Genomic DNA, 23,041 nt, shown 5'->3' with positions numbered 1-23,041 from the left:
TCCTCTGCCCCGAGATGCTGGCTGGGTTGGAGGGACCGTGAGCATTCCCCCTGCAGGGATGCTGGCCATGGGACAGTACCCAGCTTGCCAACCTGTCTCTCTGCTGCACTGTGCTCCTCAGAAATCCCGCTATGGCACCTATGCCATGCTGCTGCGGGCCAAGCTGAAGGCTGGCTCCGAGGACCTGGCAGCATTTGAGTCCACCCTCTTTGACACAGCGGGTGGGGAGGACGATGGCCTGAAAAAGTCCCGCTCCAGCCCCTCGCTCAACGCAGAGCCCTCCAGCACGACCACCAAGGTGAAGCGCAACGTCTCAGAGCGCGCAGGCCGCCAGCCCCCTGGCCACCCCCAGAAGTCCTAAATGGGGGCCCTCAGCTGCCTGCACTGCAGCTCTGTTGCTGTTCCCCTGGCACGGGGCTGGAGGCCGTGTCCGTCTGTCTGCGGCACGAGCGGGAGGGGCTGACAGCCCTTCTGCAGCCGCCAGCTCCAGCCATGCAGGGCCGTGGCCCCTCCACCGGAGACAGTGGCAGAGCAGGACGGTCCCCAGTCCTTGCCTGCAGGAGCTGCCTGGCCCCATCAGACTTGTTCCTGCCTCTCCTTGTCCTGCACTTGGCTGCAGGACCTACTCTTGCTGCCCTGGGGAGAGGGAGCAACTGAAACCCACCCGCTGGGTACAATTCTTCAATGGCTTAAAAAAAAAAACAAAAAAAAACCCACATGCAGCAAAACAAAGCCAGCGGCCGCTTCTCCAGCTCCATCGTGCCATGGGGGTAGATGGGAGGGGGCCAGCCCTAGACTATCCCCTCTCCTGGGGCTGGTGGCCAGGGAAGCCAAGGCAACAGCACCTGGTCCCTTCCCTGCCACCTCAGTCACCTCCGCACCCTCCCTGCTTTCTTACAACTTTTGAACAGTTTTTGTGATACAGTTTTGCACTTTTTAGTACCAGATCGAGCTGACCACCAGGGAGGTTTTTTTGGGGGGCTACTTTTGATGCTTTTTGGGAACTGTTTAAAAAAAACAAAACCACAAACCCAGCCATATCTTGTAGGCACTGCACTCTGGGGGAAAGAGGTTTTTAAAAGGACTCAGGGGGCAATCCAGCTCCCCATACCCCCACCCTGCAGCAAGCTGAGCGTGGGCTACTGTGTGTACTGCTGCTGCCTGCTCCCCAGCTCCACTTCAGCACCAGCAACCCTTCGGGGAGACAGCCCTGTGGCTGCCAGTACCAAGGAGGCAGCCTTGAGATGGCAGCAGCACCCACTGCTGCATGTGTGGCTGCATGGGAGGCTGATGCACTGGTGCGTCATGACCCCCATTTTCCACCCCCCACTGCTGGCAGCTTGGACTGGCCCTGTTTGCGCCAACCTGGGTGTGAACATTGTGCCCAGGGCATGCAGGGCAGCAGTGTGTAAGTACTCCCCGTGGGGTGGTGACCCCTAGAGCCAGGGTTGATACGGGGGTCCCTCTGCCCTATGGGTCCAGCACAGGCTGGAGCCAGCTTTTCTTCCCATCTCTTTTCCAATGCATGGCTGGGGCCTCAGAGGCTCCCAGCAAAGCCTGATCTGCAGTACTGCAGTCCTCGTTCTGCAGCAGCAATGGTGCAGCCCCTTCCTCAGGAACAGGCTCCCTCCTTGCCAAGGTGAGGGGCAGGCTGGGGCAGCCCACACCACTCCAGAGTGAGCTGAAGGATGCTTGTCCAGAGCAAGGGGCAACTGCTGGAGCACAGCTGCGGGATTGTCCAGAAGGGGTCCAGGCACAGTGAAGGGCTGTGACCAGGGGCTGGCACACACGCAGTTCTCAGCCGCCTGGGACCTGGCTGATTTCAGCACTGACTTTGCGAATGTGTCAAAACTTTTTATTCTGCTCTTTTGAGTCTATTGCAAAAAAAAAAAAAAAAATCCGCCCTTGCCCCAGGTGGCTTGGGGGGTGGGGGGTTAAAAAAACCTTTGTACAGCTTCTTCTCTCAGTTACTGAAGTAAAACTTGCTCTTCACTTCTTGGGTGCGCTGTGGTTTCTTCCCCATGGCTGGGGACAGCCCCAGCACAGAGGGATGTTGAGGATGGGCTGGCAGCTGTCTCCTTGCTGCCACACTTCCAGACCCAGGCACGGTTCAGGGGGGTTAGTGCTCAGCTCATAGCTGGAGCTGGAGAGAGGGAGGGCAAAGACTAATGTAACCGGTGTCCTTTTATTCAAAGAGGGACCATTAAATAAGAGCAGAGACGGGCAGGAGCCAGCTGCATCCCATTCCCCTGAGTCCAGGTAGCCGGACCCCAAGTCCAGAAGGCACTTGTGTGGGCAAGGCAGAGGGCAGTGCAGCTCCCTGTGTGGTCACAGGGGCTGCTGGCTGGCTCCTCAGTGCACCTGTGGCTGCTGGCTGGGGGGCAGCTCTCCCCCTGGCTTCAGGGCTAGTGTGGGCGCCTGCTCCTCCTCCACCGACTCACTGCCGTAGGCACTGTCTTCCTTCAGCTCTGCAAAGCAATCCCCGGGTGCTCTTAGCCATGGGGCAACAGGAGGGCAGCAGAGACACTCCCTGCCCATCAGCCCCAGCCCTCGCTCTCTGTACCTGTGCTTTGCAGCTTATCCAGTGCCTCGGTTTTGTGGAGCATCCTCACAGCGTTGTGGAGCCCCATAGAGTCCAGTGCCTCCAGCAGTCCTCCCAGGCTGCCACCTGCCAGCTGTGGAGAGAGGGCACTGAGTAGGGCTGATGGCCAGAAAGGCAGGGGGGACAGAGGCACCCCAAGCAGGCACTGACCTCGTAACTGCGCAGGAGGCTGGCACTGGGCGAAGGTGTGTCCTTGTAGGTCTCCACGAGGCTGCACAGCCCCAGCCGCTTGGCCAGCTCGATCCAGTCTGACCCACTGCAGTCCTGGTTCAGCAGCTGCTCCAGCCCCTGCAGTGCCTCATTGTCCAGTGACAGGACCTTCCCTGTGTGAAAGGGGTGCCCCATCACAGGTTGCCCATCCTTGCTGCTGGGAAGGTGTTACCCTGCCTAGGTGTGGTACTTTTGAGTTGGGGGTTGGGGGGGAAGCGGCTGCTCACCTGGCTGGGGGGCAGTAGGCTGTTCTGCCTCGGGCCCCTGCTGGGAGGCCTGCAGCAGGATCTCCCGCACCTGCAGACAGACACAGATATCAATCTTCCAAAGCACTGCCCAGATCCCTCACTGCCACCTCACATCTTGGATCTCTGCAGGACACAGAGGAGCACAGGCATCCTCACAGGAGCATCTCTTGGAACTGTGCCTCATGCCACAGGCATCCTCACAGGAGCATTTCCTGGAACTGTGCCTCATGCATGCCATGGCCTGCACAGAAACACTCCCAGTGAGTTTGTCCCGCTGTGCCACACACCTTCTGGCTCCGAGTCAGGTCCAGGGACGTGTGGCAGCGGCGCTGCCTGTGCCCTGCCTGCCAGTGTCCCTGTGTGGAGAGCTTGGAATTGGTGCTGTGCTCCGCAGCCAGGGCTGGCTCTCCCAAATCCATGGGCAGCTCCTGTTCCTCAGGGTCGGTGTCTGTGTCGCTACTGGCCTCTGACGAGGATAGGCTCATGGGCTCGTCGTTCTCACACAATACATCCGCCCCTGTGGGGAAAGGGTGACATAAGCCAGGCCCACGGGTCTGACCTTGTGCCTGGCACCATCCAGTGCAGGCAGCCAGAGCTATGGGAAGGGAAGGAGGAAGGGCAGTGCCTTACCAGCTTTAAGGAGCAGTTTGGTGAGGGTGGGGGAGCCCAGGCCAGCAGCCAAGTGCAGGGGGGTGTTCCCAGCGAAAGTCCGGCTGTTGATGTCTGCTCCCAGCTAAGAAAGGTGTGAGGCCATGAGGATGGGCTGCCTGGCCACTGCTCCTCCTACACCCTGTCACCCCGAGGCCCCACTTCTGCCAGGAGCCTGGAGGAGGCTGCAACCCATCCCTTTTCTACAGCCACCACTACACCAGCTGCTCCATACCTTCTTCACCAGGTGGGTGGCCATGTTCAGGTTCTCCATCTCCACAGCCAGGTGCAGTGGGGTCCTCCCACTTTGCCTCTCCACTGCATTCACATCTGCTCCCGTCCTGATCAGCAGGTCCAAGCAAGCCAAACTCTTTGCCTTCACAGCCAAATGCACAGGCAGGAGGCCTGCAAGATGGGGATAGGCTCAGCAGCCTTCTGGTCAAGCCCATGATGGCACCACTGGGGTCCTGCCCATCGTCCCTGAGCCACACTCACCATGGAAATTGGGCAGGCGGAGCAGGTAAGGGGCAGCTGAGCCCAGGTGAGCCAGCAGCGTTCTCAGCATCTCTTCATCGCCAGCCTGGAGTGCCAGGTGCAGCAGGGAATTGCCATAGCGGTCCAGCAAGGTTGGGTCAGCGCGGGCTTGCAGCAGGAGCTGGACCACCTGGGGCTGCTTGGTGATGACTGCCAGATGCAGTGGTGTCTGCAGGACAGCAGCACATCCTCAGCAGCGCTCACAAGAGGAGCCAAGTCCTGCACCACCATTATCTCCAGTAGCTACAACTTGTTCTGATCTGTAACCTCCCCTCAGCAGGAGCAGCTACAGGAGCCCCCAGGGTTGGAAAATACAAATGAGGAACTACTCCCAGGTAGAGCAGAACTGGCTGCTCTGAAAAACATGTACCTGTTGCAAGTTATTGGAGATGTTGATGATCTGCTGGCTGGGGATGCTAACAATGACGTCGATCAGCTGCTTGATCACAGCTGTCTGTTCATGGATAATAGCCAGGTGCAAAGGCCTGTAGAGAGACAGATGGCCCCTAGCTCAGCTCCATGTTTCTCCAGGTACTCCTGCTGCCCTCAGAGCCCCCATAATGGCTCTGACAAACAAGACCCCACGCTCTCCCTTCAAACCCCTCATGTGCTCACGTGTCTCCGTTCTCATCCTGTGACGCGGCCAGGTGCCTCTGCACTGCCAGCAGCATGCGGGGGTCGGCGGTCACCGAGTAGTCGAGCAGGGCATGGGCATTGCGACGGGCTAGCGCCAGCATCCACAGCTGGCACAGCTGGGCTGGGGGGCAAAGCAGGATGTCACCTCCAGGAGCAGCAGCCTCATCCACCCTTCTGCATCCACCAGGTGTGGAGAGCAGCACAAAGCCCCAAAAGGTCCCCAGTCCATGCCTCCTCTTCTGAGCGATGCGTCCCAGCCCTCCCTCAAGCTGAGCCCCTCCTACCGTGCTTCTGCAGCTCCTTGCAGTACGTGCTCTCTTCTGCAGGTGCCTGCCTGTCGCTCCCAGGCCCCTCTGCCTCGGAGCCTTTCATCTGCACACCCCCCTGGTAGCTTCCCACTGGGTGGGGGCTGGACGAATAGATGCTACTGTAGGTCAGCCCAGGGGAGTATGGGAAGCTGAGGTTCCCACCTGTGGGGCAAGGCAGAAGATGGGTGAGCAGAAGGGAGCCCCCAGGGCCAGACCTCAGCGACCTGAGAGAGGAGGGGGAAGAGGCATTGCCACTCACCTCCTCCAGAGCCAAAGCCCCCGGCCCCCCCGCCAGCCCCCCCCATGTGCGAGCCACCGCCAAAGTGCTGAGGAAACTGAGGCAGGACTTTCTTGCGCTTCCTCTCCACTTCTTCCTTATCTGTGGGGAGAGAGGGGCAGCAGGGTGAGAGGCAGCCCCAGCAGCAGGGGCCATGCCAGCCTGCCTGGGTGGTGCTCACCTTCCACCACTGGGTAGTAGGTGAACTGCTTGGAGTCACTCACGTCCCCTCCCCGCTTCCGCTTCAGCTGCAGGAAGACGGTGACAGGACGGTCGATCTTGGGCTTGTGGTAGGGGGGTGTGCGGAAGACAATGGCGTACTGTGGGCAGGACATGATGGACATGAGGCTCTGCTCATCTCTGGAGCTGGGACTATCTCACCTCACAGGGCATTCATCTGCCTTGAAGCAGAGCAGGACACTCCCCACCTCCCCTGTACCTGCTTGTGCACATCTGTAGGAGAAAAGTCCCCGAAGGCCTGCCAGCCATTCTCATCATCCTCGTAGAAACGCACCTCAATGTCATCTGGGGAGAGAAGTGGCACTGGCACCGCCTGTCTCCTTGCCCCAAACAGGCTTCAAGGACACAGATCCCTGATCACCCAGGGGCTCCAGATCTCTCCTGCCACAGCCCCTCCAGAAGGTTTTGTCTGGAGAGAACGGCTTTTACCTTTCTGAACTTTATCACACAGCAAGTAGACTTCATCTCCTCCCCGCACAGACCCTGCTGTCTTATCCATCCGTGAGATCTTCAGATTGGAAGCTCCAGGGGACTCTGCAGAGCAAGAGGTGTTGAGAGTCACTGTGCAGAAGTCCTTACCCCCTCGTGCCCCATACTTTTCCTGGACTGGCCCCACACTCACTGCTGTCATGGATGGGGTCCGAGATGACAGGCTGGAGGGCCAGTGTGAAGTTCCCACTGCTGTCACGGAGGTAGGCGGTGAAGCGCAACCGCACAATGCTCAGGTCCATCACCTTCTTCAGCTCCTTCGCCTCCTGCTCGATCTCACGCAGCTCCACTTCTGCCAGGCCAGGGGGACAAACTGTCAGGCTGTATGGGGGACAGTGCTCCAGGTCCCCTTCCTACCACCCCAGCCCCACACTAAGCCCAGCCTGCAGCTGTCAGCCCGTGGTGCTGAGGCCCACTGAGTCCCCAGGCTGCCCTCACCTGTCAGCAGCTGGCTCCTGTTGCGCATCTTCTGCTGCTTCAGCTTTTCCTTCATGATTTCCATCATATTCTTCTTGGTGACATGGAGCACACCCAGGTTGCTGAACCTGGAGAAGAGGGAACCTGCTAGGATATGGGAGCGTCAAGGACAGGAGCAGTAAGCCCAAAGGGGCACATACTCCTGCAGCTGGGAAGGACCTGAGCACAGAGCAGTGCCACTCAGGCAGCAGGGAATCAGTGCATGTGCAGCAGAAGAGGAGCAGCCACAGAGGAGAGGAAAGGAGCCCCAGAAACTCTGGGCTCCCACAGGTGACAAGTCCAAAGGGCTGTCAAAGACAAGACCAGGAAGACTGAAGGCCAGAGGGATGCAAATGGTACTGAGCTGAGCCAGAGATGGATATGTAAGAGCAACTGCAGCAGTTGCAGAATAACCCTGTGACTCAGGCTGACTTCAAAAGTCATCTGCAAAACTGGGGAGCTGCAACCTCAAGGACAGAAGCTCAAAATAAGCTGCATATGTCAAAACCCAGAGACGGACAAAATGCTCAGGGGACAGAGTTGTAACAATGAATTTGTCTAAACACACACCTGACCTCATCCAGCAAACCCAGCTCCAGGGTGCATTAACCCCTATCTTCTCCCCACCTCATAAGCTGCAGGAAGCAGCCACAGCCACCTCACATAGGCAAGAGGCCACCCTGGGTCCTCCTTGCACGTACTGAGCAGTCATGTCCTTGGGTCCCACGATCGTGACACAGTTGCCAGCCTCGTTGCACTGCTTGCCCACGAGGCTGTGGGCATGTACCCGGGGAGGGTCACTGTGCGTCACCAGGTCTACTTCGATCCGGGCCACCCCTGTGTAGTTGCAGATCTGCAGGGAAGAAGGAGATGGGGGTCAGGTACAATAAGCCAGGAGCCTGAAGGATTCTCTACAAATCCCTGTTATCCCTCCCCATGGCCACCACGCCTCCTGCCACAGCCCTCCTATCCCTCCAGCACCAGGAGACACACGAGAGCTTATTACAAATGTCCTGTCCTTTCTTCAAGGCTCCCTCCTGATGCTCATGCACTCCTGCTGAAGACACTGCTCCATCCCCTTCCCGTGGCAGCGCTCACCTTGACAGTGGGATAGGTCTTGCGCCCCTTCTCACTGGATGCTCCTGGCAGCCCCCCATGGGAAGGGCCCTCGCAGCCATACCGAAATCGGAAACCCCGCTGTGGAGGCAAAGAACGGGTCAGCCAAGGGTGGCCAAAGCCTGATGCCATGAGAGCAGGAGGTGACAGTTACACCTGTCCTTACCTGCTTTGGCTGCTCAATAATGACAAGGTAGGGACCTTCCGCTGGAGGACAGAAAGGAGAGGTACCAATGAGAAACATGGGAAAACCAAAAGTGCATGTTCTTACTAAGGATGCTGGAGATACAGGGACAGCACTGAAAGTGATGTGACCCCTGTCTGTCCCATGGGGGTCCGCAGAGCCCCCAAAGCCCTCTCTGTCACAGCCCAGCTGGGAACAGCAGTCAGAGTAGCAGGAAGAGGAGGGGAGGGCCAGAGGATGCTCTGTCACCTGGGGAACAGGGACCTTCGGGAGGTGACAGCCCAACCTGGCAGTCCCTGGCAGACTGAGCAGCAAGGCCAGATGGAACAAGCCCCATACTGGTGGCACAGGGCAGGGATTCCCAGCCAGCCCACAGTGGGACCAGTAAGGACAAAACCTGTGGCGCTTCTGGGAACTAAGAGGCATGAGTCAACCTGCTGGGAGACTCCACAGCAGCTGGGGACCCCTGGAAGGGTACAGCCAGAGGGGCCCTTACCTGTCTCCATCAGGGGCTCCTTCTGCTCCATCATGTGGGAGCCAAAACTGAAGTCATCATAGTCAATCCCATCCAGGCACTAGGTGATGGGAGGGAAATTGAGTGTGGTGAGTGTGTTGGGGCAGGAATCCTTCAGCTACCCTGGGCGGGCGATGGCAGTCTGGCACAGAACCCCATCGGGGCAGGCACAGATCCCTGTAGGTCCCCAGGAAGAGAGGTGGGCAGGTGCAGACCCCTCAGTGCCCACCCTGGAGGCTGACACAGAGCCTCCCACCCCGGAAGCAGGCACAGACCCCCACTTCCCACCCCACCCGTGGGGTCGGGCACTGTCCCCTGCCCAGCTCCGGGGCCGGGACCAGGCAGCGACAGCCTCCCGGGCCGGTCCGATCCGGTCCGTGCCGCACTCACGGGTTGGAACTGCTCGTCCATGTCGGCGCGGGGCCGGCCGCCGGCCTGCGGGGAGAGAGAGGGGGGTTGAGCGGGGAGCGGGGCTGCAGGAAGGCACCGCCGCTCCGGAAAGTCCCTAGAAACCCCGCCGAGCCGGGAAATGACGGGACCGCGCGTCACCGGCCCGCCCCGCCCCACCGCGGCCGGGGCACGGCCCGACCGGCTCGGGACACGGCCCGACCGGCTCGGGACACGGCCCGGGGACGCGGGACACGGGACACGGGACACGGGACGCGAGGGTGCGCCCGGCCCGGCCCGGCCCGGCCCGGCCAAGCCCAGGGCTCTGCTCGGCCCGGCTGCTCCTCCGCCCGCCGGGGTGATGGGACGGGCTGTCCCCTTCTCGCCTGGGAATTTTGGACTCGGAGCCCCGGGCGGGCTGGAAATTCCGGAGCACTCCCGCTCGCCTCCCCCGACCATTCTCGCCTGGGCGCTGCCTGGCAGCTCCGGGCCGCCAGATGTGCCGTATTTTCCCCCGGGAGTACGGAGGGATTTGTCCCACATCGTCCCCGGCCGCTTGTCCCGGTACGGGTGTCGGTTCCCGCTGCGCTGCCATCAGCCCTTCCCCGTGCAGTGCAGCACGGCTGAAACCACCCGCCCGCGCCATAAAGCCCCGCAGCACCCCCGGGGTCCCCAAGGTCCCTACCCCACATCATCCCATCCTACACAGGGGTGCGTGTCCCGCACCGGGATGTCGTCTCCGAGCCCCTATGGTCTCAAACTGAAGTCGCCCCAGAGTGCTATCCCCAAGCCCACTGGCTTCCCCCTGCACAAGGAAATATCTCCAGGACTCTGCAGAGCGAAGCAGAGTCTGAAACCCCTTGCCAGGCACCCAAAGGGGTGCTTTCCCTCTCCCCAATTTCAACTTACACAGCAGCCCCAGCATCCTTCCCGCGGAGGTGGCCTGAGAGAGGCATTCGCTATCCGCGTTCCCATTGCCTCCTTCCCACTGGCTTCAAAGTGGAAGCGGCAGCCCCGGAGCTCCCTGTGGGAGCATCTCCCACTGCCCCAGCACTCAGCAGTGGATGCTTTCCCGCCGTCCCCAGCAAGGCACTGCCAACAGCACGGGCCCTTCCCTGCCGCCCACAACGCTAACACCCTCCTACTCACCGGAGAGGAAGAGGATGGTCTCAGCAACCCGTCCAGCCCCAGCATCGCCACAGGGATTGCCAGTACCACAGACAGGAAGAATTCCGCTGGGGTCAAGGGCTGCCTGACCACAGAAAAACCACCGGCGACTTCTAGCAGAGGGGCAGGATCAGGGGAGAGCCTACGGGTACGCTCCACATTTCTTCTCACTAACCAATGAAAAGAAAAAAAAATCCCGTATCTGACTCCACGATGCCCTCATACCATGAATTTCTGAATCAGTGGTTGCTGCAGGTCCCACTCAGGGGATTTTGAGTGTGTGGGAGAAGAGGGGAAGGAAGGGGATTGTTCAATTCGTGCGTGACTCATATTCTTCAGAAGCTGAACAGAGCCTTTTCAAGATTTTTCAGCCACTCAGGTCTTCCAAAGGGGCTGTCCCATGACCCCAAGCCTGAGGTTTTTCCCGGTTGGCCTGCCACCTAAGCACGGAGATGTATCCCAGGCAGCTGTGCAGCCTGCCATGTGGGGTCTGTGGGACCTGCAAGTGCAGGGAAGGGTGCAAGGAAGGAGGAGATCCAGCACTGCAAAATGAGATGGGGACCTTCCTCTTGCCGTTCTGTGGGGGCTTCCGAAGGCTTAGGAACATGGACACAACCCCCTGCTGTTCTGTGGGAAGCAGCACAGACTGCCTGCTGGTGGGATCCCACCGATCATCCCACCTGAACAGCTTTAGCCTGCTACCACCAGTCAGCCACCCTCTCTGCTGGCATAGATCCTTCAGAGAGGTCAACAAGGGGCCAAACAACCTTCCTCATTGTGCTGGGAACAGCCACCTACCCTACCTGCTGAGTCTGGTGGGGAAGCCCAGGCCTGAAGCTGCTGGATAAGAACAGACTGTGCCCCTTGAATAGCACAACTCCCCTTCTCCACTGGCATCAGCTCCATCTCCTCTTGAGGTGTTTTCACATCTCACTCACTGCTGCCTGGGACACTTCCATTTGTTGCAGCAAACAGCATGACTAAAGAATGTCATGGAGTCATGCCTGCATCTCCCCATTCCAACACAGCTCTGGCTCTTTCTAGAGGTTGCCAGCCATATCCCTGCACACTTGTGCAGTGTGTGCTGGAGGAAGCCCACCATGCTTGCTGAGCAGAGATGGTGTCACCACCTCCTTCCTTGTTCCTGGAAAAGCAACCTCAGGCAACCTCAGACCTGTTCTCAAGGTGAAGTCCTGCCTCCTGTGCCAAGCAGCATGCCTTTCTGGCCCACAGGACTTGGGGTTTCCCCCAGGAGTGTAGCACACACAGCTTTTATCCCCACCATATCCCAGAAGGAAACTCATCTCTCCTTCCTCCGTCAGTAGCATCCCTTCTGTGTTACCCAACACATCTATCCTGGATCATGGGATTGAACTGCAGGCCCCATTTACTTGGCTAATTCCTCCCCATCTTCACACATTCCTAGGGTACAGGATCCTCTGGGCATTGCTGGGAATGAAGGAAAAGAGAAGCAATCAAGCTGCCCAGAGCAGTACCAGCTCCCTGCCCTGGAGTGCAGCACCCTTGCCAGATGGCACAGCCTCCCTGTGCCAGCCAGACTGCTTCAATTAAGGGCCAGCCGTTGGCAAGTAGTGTGAATTAAAGCCATTCTTCCATGCCCGCAGGTCCTTGAACGTGACCTAGTAATGCAGGTGCTATTTTCTTTCCTCCCATGACAGTCGGCTGACTTGCAGAGCTGATGCCCCGCAGGCAGGAGGGAAACATACGTCAGCCTAGCTGAGGCAGGAGTGTTTAGTAGCCATGGGAAAGGGTGCTCCAGAAACGCAGGAGGCAGCACGAGTGCAGCCCTGCTCTGAACTGCGCTAGTGTACAGCTGACATGTTCCAGCCACTCAGCTGGCTGCTCCTCTAACATACTCTTCCCTTTGCATGTTGATTTCCCTAGGGTCTGCTGACATCTGCAAACAACGGCCCTAAATACTTGGTCTTGCTTTCTGCACAAATCCTGTGGTCTGCTCCATCTCTGGAGTCTCAACAGCTACTGACAAGAGACTGCTGAGTCTCTCTCATATCACATCCACAGTGACTTTGCTCTGAAACCCTTCCTGGAAACAAAGTCCTTGACCAGCAAGTATGGCAGAGAGAAATCCCCTCTCCCTGAAAGCTTTCTAAGCCTTCCCCTTCTGACAGCCTGCCTTTGAGCACTGAAGCCATTTGTATATCTCTGCATAAAATGCCTTTACTCCCATTGTGGCTATCAAGTTGGTTTTGGCAAACCCCAGCCACCCACTGATCTTCTGGTTTTCTCCTCTAAGGGCCTGTAAATCAGCTCCTCTACTGTTATGAGCTATTAATCCAGATGTATGCCCTCAGAGAAACCCTCCCAGCGTCAGCCCGGCGTTTGCTGTCTCTCACTCTCTCCAGTTTCCACTCTGCCCACAGTACCACTACCGTGCTGGTGCTCTCGGCTCCATTTGGGCTAGAGCTTGCCGAGTCTGCGGGCACGGATCTGATTCCGCTGGGAGCGGGCAGAAAGCCAGCCCTGCTTCAGCGCAGGCAGGGCTCAGGACGCAAGAGGGAGAGCTGCAGGATGGGGCAGAACCCACCGGCAACATAAAAAATAAGGAACTTCCCCACTGGCAGGGAAAAGGGTGTAAGCGCCAGCGCTGGGACTTGCTGTCTCCAGTCCCCTCCACGAGAACAACTGTCTCTCCAACCTGGATCTTCCCAATATCCCCTAGCCCCTGGATCTTCCCAACATCCCCTAGCCCAGCTGGCCCCATGGCTGGCCCAGCGGCAACCAGGGACCGGCCCCTGTAGCTGCTGGGGCGGGAGCGAGCCCAGGACCCTTCCGCTGGGGCGCGCAGCCCAAGCACAGGAACTTTGAATCTCTGCACCGCCCAAGTCCCTTTCCCGGGGATCCGCTCTCCCGCTGGCGCGGACAGCCCTGCCCGTCGCCCCGTCCCCCGGACCCACACCCCGGCCCGGCCGCTTACCTTCACCCCAGCCCCAGGCCGGCCGCCGCGCCCCGCCGCGGTACCGGGAAAGTCCCGACCCGACTCCGCCTCCCGGGGCTTCCCGGACCCGGCTCCGCCCGGCGGAGACAGCGGGAGGGCGGGCCGGGGGACCCCCGAAGGGACGGGCATCTCCGGGCTGCTGCATTCCGGCGACATCGCCTATCCGCCGCCCGGCTGGCACTCGGGTCAGGGGAGCGAGCCCCGGGCCCATGGCTGTTCTCCGAGGTGGGGACAGGTCCCTTCACCCCATTGCCAAAGCCAGCTGCTACTCCAGCGGGGAAGGACCATCTGCCTCATCCGTGGCTGATTTTCATTTTTATTATTGTAAATTCACTGTTGTCTTTATATATATTTTTAAAAAATATATTAGATACAAAAGTCAGAAAGGCTTCTCTTTGAACTACATATACTGGTGGATTTACAGGCCGGTTTTGAAAAGGTGGGCAAATAGGAAAGCCCAACTTAATCAATGCGCACAGCAGCAGCAGCAGCAGCAGTAAATGCCCCTCTCCAGGGACAAGGGGATTTTATATATATATATGGATTATATATATATATATTTGTAGATCTGTACATACACACACAGGCATGCACACACAGCACTCATACCCCTCAACACTCCAACCCTGGGCTGTGCCTCAGCCCAAGGATGCTGCGGTTGAGCAGGATGGGCTCTTGCCAGGCAGGCACTGGCCAAGGCACCATAGGACGGATTTGGGAGTCCCAGAAGAATGGGGCACATGCTTCCTCTGTTCCCACTGAAGTGCTTCCCCTTTCCATGGCTGCACTCCCTGGGACACTCCCTGGCTGGCAGTGACACAGAGAGGAAGTTCACTGCTCTGCAGGCACGGTGCCTGCAGGACATCCCCCGTATGATGGTAAATTTGGAGACTCGTTTCCCAAACTAGCTGGAAGCAGGGGAATGCTGTGACCAGGGAGGTGAAACCTGCCTCAGCAATTCTCAAAGCTGAAAAAATGTGAGGAAAGTCACTGACTGATGACATAGAAAGCCCTGAGCAGTGAGAGCCCTGGCGTGGGGGGGGGGGGGGGGGGGGGGGTGGTTAGCACAGTCCAGCTGGGGCTGGTGGAATCATCCTGCAGAATGAGACACCACCCAAACCTGGGAAGGCAGCAGGGAGATCCCCTGCTGCCATCCTCTCTGGGGTTGCAGACAGACTGGCAGTGCAGTCACTTCCCAAGGAAGGGAAAAGGCACTGTGTTTTTGGCTCCTCTGAGAGTCACAGTAGCCAGCTGGAAGGCTTGCTCAGCTGAACCTTGCCCCTGTGGAGGAGGGAAGAACATAGATCTTGTCCCCTTCCAGCATACCAGGCTTGTGTGGTGAAGAGAGGGTGAGTCCCCTGTTTCCCCACGTCCCTTACAGGAGGAAGCCTCTGTATGATTGCCTTCAGCAGCCCGACTCAGACCAGGCTACCCCAGAGGCTCAGGGGCAGATCCTGCCTCTGCTGATAGCACCAGGCTGGCATCCCCACACCCTAGCAGTGACCCCAAACCCTGTGGGCAGAGAGAAGACAGCTCTTAGAGGGGCAGCAGCTGCCAGAGGTGCGCTGGACACAGCCCCTGCTGAGAGTGGAGGGCACTGCAGACCCACGTGTACGCACACACACACACACACACACACACTGCAGCGGGGTTTTCAGAAATATTCAAGGTGGGGAGTCACAGTCAGAGCCCAGTTTGGGGTCTCCACTGTGGGCTGCCTCCTGTGGGGGTCAGGCCATAGCCAGGCCCTCCACATGGCTGTGGATGTGGGCCATACTGGACAGGCTGCTCTCGCCTTTGTAACTTTTAGGAGCCCGGCTGGCTTTCAGCAGGACCAAGAAGGTGTCTGTGGAGATGGCCCCAAACTCAAAGGTGAACGTGCCGTAGAAAACCAGGACATCAATGATGAACATCCACTCACACAAGGCAGCCACGTGCTGTAGCACAAAGCTCTCCTGGATGAAGAACACACCACCTGAGGGTATCCCAGTCAAGGAAAGTACTGCTGAACCCCAACCATCCCACGGAGGACCATGTCCACCTGTTACTGCATGCTGGAGTGGACATGAGTACCCATCCTCTGGAGGAAACACATCACCACTCCTAACACTGAAAAACCCCCACATGCTTCTCCCAGCACAGGAGGGCCCTGGCACGGGTGAAGCAGTGGCACACATGCCCAAAACAGCCTTGGTAAATCATGGCACTGATGCCAGGCTGGGATTATCTGAAGAGGTCAGGGCAGGAGGAGCTCAGGCTGCAGGTCTCAGTGCACGCCAGGTGCCCAGATGCCTCAACGTACCCACACTCCTGGCACTTCCTCAAGCTAGGCTGGTGGTCCCCATTTTCCCACAGGATACAGTAAAAGATGAAAAACTCACTTTGAAACAGGGTTTGGACTGTTGCATCTCAGTCCCACAGCACCTCCTGTCCTTCTGTGCTGCAGGCTGGCCCACCTCAGAGAGGGGGCTTGCTCCCACTTCTCCAGAATATACTACTAGCAGAATTTCTTCATCTTTCTCTCATCCCCACCAAAAATTTCCAGGGAAACCTATTGCAAGAGCTACTGCAGGTGAGGGGAGGGGGCATGTACATCCCCCAGCCCTCCATGTGAAGCCTGCAGCAGCACCACGCCTTCTGCAAGTGAGACCAAGATCTGGGAGAGCTGGGACCTGACCTCTACAGTGTAGAGCCCTCTGCTCACTCCCCCCCATCCCATCAGGAAAGATCCCAGCCCTTTCCCCACACTGTGGACACCACAGCTCGCTGCTTGCCCACTGCCAGTTCCCAGAGCTTACAGAGCAAGATAGCCGCAGCAGATGGGCATCAGTCCTGTCTTCCTTGTCCTTACATGCCCTTCCTGTCCCTCCCAGCTGGCATGGCCCTGCGGCAGTCCTGCCTTTCCCAGCTCCCTGCCTGCTGTGGTGACAGAGCAGGACCCCCTAACATGTGCCAGACCCACCAGCACCCCCAGGCTCCTCTTGTGCTGCTTGCCTCAGCCAGACCCCAGCCAGCCTCCTTGGGATCCATGGACACTGCACGTCCTCTTTTCCCCTTCCTGCCCAATAGCTTCTAGTTTGTTTCCCAATTTATCCCTAACCTCAGTCCCAAATAAGCTCCTCACTCCCCAGCCACACACTCGGGACCATTCTTTGAGCTCCAGCCTACCTGACGCCATGCCCTCCTTCCCTGGTAAAGTGTTTGCAGACCCCAGTACCTGCTCACCAAGCCCTTCCATGTCCCATGGGCAGCTTGGCTGATGAGTGCCCAGAAGTTCTGGCTGGCAGAGGTGCTGCCATGCACTCACCTGGCACCCGCACACAGTGCTTTTGTACTCAGCTTCAGTCAGAGAGGTAACCCAGATGGACTTTGCATTGCCAAGGGCTCAAAATACCTTTGTCTCATTAAAAAAACCCAACAATTAACCAGACCTGGGTGTTGTGTGACCAGAGCCTGCAGCGGTGGCTGGGCTGCAGCAGCCAGGGCAGGGCTGGTTTGGGGCATCCCAGCACCCCAAGAGACACCCACCAGCATTCCCTTCCCCTCCTCAACCCCTGCCCAGCCCTGGTACTGCTGCTCCTCCAGCCTACACCTGCAGTGAGCTGCCCACCCTCAGTGCCCTGCCCATCTCCTCTCCTGGCACCATGCCTCACTCCCAGACCAAAAAATAGAGATTATGGGGCACATACCCCATCGTGAGTACCACTTTTCACCAGCCTATTCCCAATCTTCTTCCCACACCCTTCAGGATACTGAAGACAAGGGTGAAGAAGGCCACAGTGGTGAGGATGCTACGTAAGTGGCCGGTCCAGTACTGCCCTCGGGTTTTGGCCATGCGGTAGGTGAGGATGGACTGCAGGAGCAGGAACAGCATGCTGGTGGGAAAGGCCACCCCAGCCCCAATGTAGTGTAGCACCTTGGCGTGATCCACCTGTGGGGAAGAGACCATCAGTGTCAACACCCTGGGACACTGCCTATCACAGCATGACTCTGCTCCAGGAGTTGGACTCCTGCCCAGGAAGGGGTGCAGACAGTGCCAGGAACAGGTCCAGGCAGCTCAACCTGTGCCTGACTCCTTGCTGAAAAACAGACTTGGATCCAACATCTACTGCTGGGATCTCAAAGAGCTCTGTTCCTTTAATCCATGGGCCAGCAGCCCTGCTGTGCCCAGGGGCAGGGGCTGCCCTCTGCCCTGAGCAGCATCAGGGACTGCCTGCACCCTCCTGAGAGTCACAGCCCAGCGTTGCTCACCACGGCTGGGGCACCAGGGAGATTGGGGCCTGCAAAGCTTCTCCCAGAGCTGGTGTGGGCAGCAGCCTCCTGCCAAGCAGGAGGGACTGGCTGCTGCAGGCAGCTGTGGGGAGGCTGGTGCCTGGCAGTGCAGGCAGGGGCTGAGCACTGCCATGTGCTGCCAAGCCTGGGCCCGCTCTGGTCCCTGTGAGCATAGGCTCTGCCCCAACAGTTTCCCGCTGTCATCCCCTGGGCAGGATCAGGAGCAGCCTGAACAGCATGTCCCTGCCCCTGCATGTGCCCATGGAGAGGACAGACAGTGCAGAGGGGGTTCCGGTAAGCATTAAACCAAACCCAGCAGCTTAATCTGGACTTGAATTATGAATACACAAAGAGGACTTCCAGCACCCTGGGAAGCACAGCACTGACCCAGGGGAAGGGAACTGCATGCATGGGATGCTGGACCAAAACCACCACCACAAACCCTACCCTGCTGAGCACAGCCATTGCCCTGCTCCAAGGCCCTCTCCTGCCCCCCTACCCCAGGGACACCTGAGGAAATGCCTTACCTGAAAGTTGCCAACCATGGTGAGGCCAGCAGCGCAGACCCAGCCAGTGGCCAGCCCCAGGGTGTTGAGGAGGGATGGCCCCAGGCGCTCCAGGAGGTGGGCATAGCGCAGCAGTCCCACCAGGATGACTGAGGGAGGCAAACACAGCCCTGTCACATGCTGCTGTCTGCAGCCCCCTCATCCCACTGCTGCCCCATGCCAAGTGGGTGCAGGGCAGCCTCTCCCAGCCCCGCTTCCCCAGCAGAACTTACCCATGAAGGAGCCCAGGCTGCAGATGAGGCTGAAGAAGCAGCTCTCGGGAGGCAGGGTGCCACACTTGCTATGGGGACAAACAAGACCCATGGAGCCCTCAGACAGGGGGCACTGGGGTGTGTGCTTGGCTCCCTCCCCAGGACACTCTCCTGGGCTGCCCTGGAGGGGCCTCAGTGCAGCTCTGCCCGTGCTCCCACCCTGAGGTGCTCACCTGACAAGGGGGATGTGATCCAGTGTGCAGCAGGAGCTGGGGCCGTCCATGTCACATGACTGGTTGTAAGTCCTGCCAGCAGCAAAGGGACACGTTAGGAGAGCAGAGATGCTGCCCAGGACCCTGCTGTCTCCTGCCCACAGGCCTTGCAAGGGCAGTCGAGTTGCTCTGTAGTGAGTGCAGCCTAAACCCAGAGATGTGCCCACACTCTCCAGGGAGTGACCCACTGCCCAACAGGTAGCATCACACCTGTGTTTCCACAGCCTGTTCCCTGCCTGCTGGCTCTGCTGCTCACCCAGGCCCTCAGCCTGTGAGGGAGAGGCCACGGCAGGGCAGAGGCTGCACGGGCAGGGGTGTGGCTCAGGGGGTTCTGGCAGCCCCACACCCAGACAGGAGCAGGAGCACCCACCTACCAGCCCCCTCACATATTCCCAGGATGGAAGCACCAGCAAAGCCAGGCATAAAAACAGTGACAGCTCCAGGTTTGCAGGGAATGGGTTGGAATGCTGAGCTGTTTGGGAAATGCCACAACCACAGGCACCCCCGGAGCAGTGCCACCTCACCTGGGAGGGAGGCAGGGAGGGAGCCGGGAGACATTGCCTGAGGGGCATGACCAGAGGCAGTCCCCAGGCTGCCCTGGAGCCAGGCACACCAGCAGTGCACCCAGGGTAGTCCCAGAACTGCTGGGCTGGGCTCTGCTGCCAGCACCCACTGCAGTGCCCTGGGAGCACCTCCTGTACCCACAGACCCCATGAGTCCAGGCACCTCAAGTCTTACCAGCCCCTCTCGTACCAGAGAAGCTGCCTGCAACTCTAACCAAACTCCCACTGCAGGGGCTCATGTGCCCTCACCCCCACAGCTCTCTCAGGAGCTGGCACACACTGGAAGTAGGTTTTTGGGTGCCTCTTTGCTTCAGCATCACCCAGGCATCCAGCACCTCTGCCTGGCATGGCCTAGTGGGACACCCTGCTCACACAAGAGGCAGTAAGTGCAAAGTTCTCTGCCTCAAAGCGCCCCTTCAGACACCTCAAGCCCCATGTTGGGGGGGGGGGGGGGGAACTGAGCGGGGGGGAGCTGTGGGGGGACAGTGCTGGCCTGTCCCTCGCCCAGGCTGTCCATCCACCACCTCCATCTATGCAGCAAGCACATGGTTAAAAAAGCCTTTTTGGAAAGGGCTGGGCTGAGCTCTGATGTTTTTTCAGTCTCCTCATTTTACTGGTGGCTTTGTTTTCCAACCACTAAACCCAGGCGAGGCGTGGAGCCCCACGGCCTCCTCAAAGGCTGCTCTTGGGGCTGTGTTTGGTTTGGGAAGGTTTTTTTTATTATTATTTTGTTTAAAGCAAGCAGCCCAAGGCCGGGAAGCATTATTCGTCATTAAGGGCTGGCTGTGCGGCACAGACAACCCGACACACACATTCTTCCCAGGGCAGAATCAGCCATCAGGCAGGAAATGGCAGCAGGTTTTTTTTTTTTCACTTCTTCAAACACTCCAGTAAGAATTAAACTAACATGGATCTTTCTGGGCAGATTTTTAAGGCGACGCTACAAGCCAAAAACTCTGCAGAAGGAGTTGCCAAGAGACCAAAGTGTTTCTTTTCCCAGCCCTTGTCTCTTCCATGCCTCATCCCCCATTTGGGGGTGTTACAGGCAGCTCTGCCCATGGGGTGTCCCGGTGCTGGAGGACCATCCCATTCCCCTGGCACTGCCAGATTTAGCCTCCAGCAAGCAAGTCACAGCCTTTTCCATGGAGACATAGCCCTCTGTAATTCCCTGACCACTTGTTTTCATACTTTCTCCATGCTGTGTTTTTTCAATGGCCTCCTTCTTGCTGCCTGGTTTGCAGTGAGGCTGGACTGTTCACCAGAGCAGCCATTACCACAGAGAAGCCTGGCAGGGAGGGAGGGCAACCCAGCCCCGACAGCAGCTCAGCCCCAACCTGTTCTGCTCAAAAAAGCCACTCTCCTGGGCACGAGGCATTTGCACCCCATCACCACCATGTGAGCTGGGGAAAAAGGTGGCTCTGTGCCCCTCTAATGCTCCCACCTCTTCCATCATCCCCAACACCCCTGCAGTACAGTCATGGTGCAGGGAGTGCCTCAGCTACCCAGTGGTCTGGCACAGCTTGGCATACTTCAAGTGGCACAGGTATGGAGGGACTTGTGAGTCTTTAATCAAGCCAGGATGTGCCAAAAAGCCCCTGCTTCCCCCCCAGGCCTTACCAGTTGTGGACAGGGCAGATGTGGTTGTTGGACAGTGCCATGGCATATCTGGAGGAGAGACAACAACACAGTTACCACAGCCACCTGCCTCCCTGCATCTCCATTCCCTGCCAGCACCCAGAGCAGAAGAAACAGCCCTTACTGCCTGCCAGCGGCCAGCACACATCCTTTGTGTAAAGCCAGCATCTCCCGGCTTTACAAAGCAGGAAAAAGAAAAACAACTACATGAGCACATGCTCTGCGGAACTCTCACTGCTGGGACCAGGTTCCCCTGCCTTGTACCCCAATCCCTGCTGAGAGCCACCTCCTGCTCCAGTTCAGTGCAGCTGCTTCTGTGGGGCCTCTTCTCCATCGTCCTGCTGTGCTCCACGGGCTCTGGGCGACTGCTCTGTCACACAGCTTCCCTGGCATGCCCTGGCATTGGGGCTCTCCACCAGCCTACAGCTGTGCCAGGTGCCACCCAATGACACTGGCTCTGCCGTGCTTCCCCCAGTCCCAGTGGAGCTAAAAGAAGTCTGGAAAAGTAGCCAGCTGAATGGGAGGGCATTATGGGCAGAACAAGTCCATCAAGCATTCACTGTGAAGTCACCCTTGTGTCTCAGTCAGTGTAACAAGGGGTTCATGATATACATCCTGCTCCACTCCAAGGGCTCTCAGCCCCATGGCCCCCACCCCAGCCATCGAGGAGCCCTCCTGCCCAGCAGCCACAGCAGTGGGCAGTACCCTGCTGTTCAAATCACTGGCGGCTGTGAACGCTCAGGTTAAAAATACACAACACCAGTATGAAAACTCCTCTCCTTCCCGAGCTGGCCACACAACAGCTGGCTGCAAAAAAGATGATCCCAGACCAGAGGCAAAGAACAGGACAGGTGGGGGAAACCAAGGAACAGCACCACCAGACACCGAGGAGCAGACCCCTCACCGAGCCATCTCCCAGCACAGATCTCCAAAAGGGCCACTCCCAGAGCAGCTCAAGCTGTGAGGACCATAAGCAGCAACTCCCACCTGTGCTGCTTTAGTTTGGAGGGGTATCTGCCCCCCAGGGTCACTCACGAGAGACAGCCCATGCTTTGCAAGGTGTCCGAGGAAAAAACTTGGAGCATAAGTTCCTAGAACCAGGTTCAACATTCAGCTTTGTTGTGAAGTAAGACAGGCGATACCTCAGGGGGAAGCTCTTGGAGGAACTTTTATGTGTATGGGATGCATTTGCTCCACCCCACCCCAGGAAGTCCCACCACCTATATTGAACCTCTGGTGACTTTGAGAAAAGTCTTTCAATCACTGCTCACTAGTGTTAAGGCCTGAGAACGGGACTGCTGGGATGGACCAGTATTGTTCACCCAAGTGACACAGCCTCTACTCCTGGCAAAAGGCCCTTCCACCCATCCAGCACATGGGGTGGATGCCCATGTACGCACTACAGCCCTGGCACTGCAGTGCCTGGGCTGGTGGCGTGGCTCCCGATGCCGCTCCCGTGCCACCTGAACGTCAGCCGCAGCCACGCCGGGACAGGGCACGCGATTCCGCAGGGTGTCAGGGATATAAGGACATGGAAGCACATTCCAGTGCTGCTGCAGGGGACACGGGGACCACGCACGGCGGGTTCAGGGAGGTGTGGGAGTCCCTGAGTGTCCAGAAGTGCCCCAACAAGACCGGGGACAGCGGCTCCCCGCAACCTCCTGCCCGCTGCATCCCACCTCGCAGCATCCCATTCTAAAGCATCCTCCAACCCCCGGCCCTCAGTTAACCCGCAGCATCCGGCCCCAACGCGCGTGGGTGGGCGGCTGGCGGCGACCCCGCGGCACTCACACGATCCACATGCCGGTGATGGTGAAGGCAGGCAGCGTGATGGGCAAGATCCCCCAGGCCGGCATCCTGGGGCCGGGCATGCCCCGCCGGGCTACGGGCGAGCGGGGCCGCCAGGGGAACCTCCCCGCTGCCTCCTGCTGCCGGGCCGCCGCCGGGCCGCGCTCCCCATGGGCAACGGGGCCGGGGCCGGGGCCGGGCTCGGGCTGGCGGGCGGAGCGGGTCCGGCCGTGCGGAGCGGCGCCGGGACAGCCCAGGCCGGCCCCGCCCCGGGGCAGCGCGGGTCCCGCTCGGCGGCAGGGCCGGGCCCGCCCCGTCCGGCGGCAGCGGGGAGCGGGCCGGGCCGGCGCGGCCCTCGGCGCCACGTGGCGCCCGCGCTGGCGGCCCGGGGCAGCGGGACAGTGCCGGGGAGGGCAGCCGGGGAGCAGGACGGCACAGAGCCGGGAACGCCGGGCTCAGCGGGACGGGCGGCCCCACAGCGCGCTCGGCTGAGCCGCAGTGAGGGACAGGCACAGCTCAGCAGCCAACACCCCGTCCGAGAGCTTTTGCCAAGGCTGAGTCGGGCATCGACAGCCGGCTGCAGAGCTGGGGGCCTCACCCCCCTCAGCTCCAGGTGATGCCGTTTCTGCCTGAACACCAGCCCTGAGCCCGTATCTGCTAAAGTGAGGGCTCCCATAAGAGTGGCCCAAAAGGCACTGCCAGGCAGAGAAGACCTTGTTGAGGACCTTGTTGAGGTCACTCCTGAGGACAAGGCTGTGTTT

The 23,041-nt window shown here is 59.0% G+C and overlaps 3 protein-coding genes across 6 annotated transcripts in view; 1 reads left to right on the top strand and 2 right to left on the bottom strand.

Moving 5' to 3' along the window:
* Positions 1-1,992, top strand: part of PSD (pleckstrin and Sec7 domain containing) — a 45,616-nt gene extending 43,624 nt beyond the window's left edge. The window contains exon 19 of the mRNA XM_088169036.1: positions 122-1,992. Coding sequence (XP_088025162.1) covers positions 122-361 — 240 coding nt within the window. The 3' untranslated portion in view covers positions 362-1,992. The remainder of the gene's footprint in view (positions 1-121) is intronic.
* On the bottom strand, positions 613-13,032 carry NFKB2 (nuclear factor kappa B subunit 2). 4 transcript variants are annotated; one of them, XM_088169038.1, is made up of 25 exons: positions 12,973-13,032; positions 9,999-10,186; positions 8,853-8,897; positions 8,445-8,523; positions 7,931-7,971; positions 7,747-7,845; positions 7,350-7,501; positions 6,631-6,737; positions 6,326-6,484; positions 6,133-6,237; positions 5,903-5,988; positions 5,645-5,783; positions 5,446-5,565; positions 5,163-5,348; positions 4,858-4,999; positions 4,613-4,727; positions 4,204-4,411; positions 3,944-4,113; positions 3,691-3,793; positions 3,348-3,577; positions 3,040-3,109; positions 2,753-2,925; positions 2,564-2,675; positions 2,362-2,468; positions 613-2,143 (listed from the first exon to the last, which is right to left on the bottom strand). In XM_088169038.1, the coding sequence occupies exons 2-25, from the start codon at positions 10,041-10,043 to the stop codon at positions 2,132-2,134; spliced, it is 2,805 nt and encodes a 934-aa protein (XP_088025164.1). In that variant the 5' UTR covers positions 10,044-10,186; positions 12,973-13,032; the 3' UTR covers positions 613-2,131. The 4 variants fall into 4 exon arrangements, with proteins under 4 accessions (XP_088025164.1, XP_088025165.1, XP_088025163.1 ...); XM_088169039.1 differs by having other exon boundaries at positions 613-2,468; XM_088169037.1 differs by lacking the exons at positions 9,999-10,186; positions 12,973-13,032 and adding an exon at positions 9,759-9,831.
* Positions 13,033-13,291: 259 nt separating this feature from the next.
* TMEM150A (transmembrane protein 150A) lies at positions 13,292-22,440 on the bottom strand. The gene is made up of 7 exons (XM_088169048.1): positions 22,284-22,440; positions 20,475-20,522; positions 18,256-18,327; positions 18,044-18,111; positions 17,793-17,920; positions 16,747-16,924; positions 13,292-14,968 (listed from the first exon to the last, which is right to left on the bottom strand). The coding sequence occupies exons 1-7, from the start codon at positions 22,361-22,363 to the stop codon at positions 14,724-14,726; spliced, it is 819 nt and encodes a 272-aa protein (XP_088025174.1). The 5' UTR covers positions 22,364-22,440; the 3' UTR covers positions 13,292-14,723.
* Positions 22,441-23,041: the final 601 nt, after the last annotated feature.

This window comes from Sturnus vulgaris, chromosome 8, assembly GCF_052056855.1.
Source record: "Sturnus vulgaris isolate bStuVul1 chromosome 8, bStuVul1.hap1, whole genome shotgun sequence".
NCBI lineage: Eukaryota > Metazoa > Chordata > Aves > Passeriformes > Sturnidae > Sturnus > Sturnus vulgaris.
This window is presented reverse-complemented; position numbering and strand designations above follow the sequence as displayed.

What these genes read in the sequence shown, in the direction of transcription:
- NFKB2 (XM_088169037.1), bottom strand. Translation starts at nt 9,824, where the DNA reads ATGGGAACGCGGATAGCGAATGCCTCTCTCAGGCCACCTCCGCGGGAA. An exon ending in AGACCTATCCCACTGTCAAG is followed by an intron (nt 7,502 to 7,746) that starts GTGAGCGCTGCC and finishes TCTTCCCTGCAG; the next exon opens with ATCTGCAACTACACAGGGGT. An exon ending in CCCAAGGACATGACTGCTCA is followed by an intron (nt 6,738 to 7,349) that starts GTACGTGCAAGG and finishes CCTCTTCTCCAG; the next exon opens with GTTCAGCAACCTGGGTGTGC.
- TMEM150A (XM_088169048.1), bottom strand. Translation starts at nt 22,363, where the DNA reads ATGCCCGGCCCCAGGATGCCGGCCTGGGGGATCTTGCCCATCACGCTG. An exon ending in ATCACCGGCATGTGGATCGT is followed by an intron (nt 20,523 to 22,283) that starts GTGAGTGCCGCG and finishes TCTCTCCTCCAG; the next exon opens with ATATGCCATGGCACTGTCCA. An exon ending in CAGCCTGGGCTCCTTCATGG is followed by an intron (nt 17,921 to 18,043) that starts GTAAGTTCTGCT and finishes TGCCTCCCTCAG; the next exon opens with TCATCCTGGTGGGACTGCTG.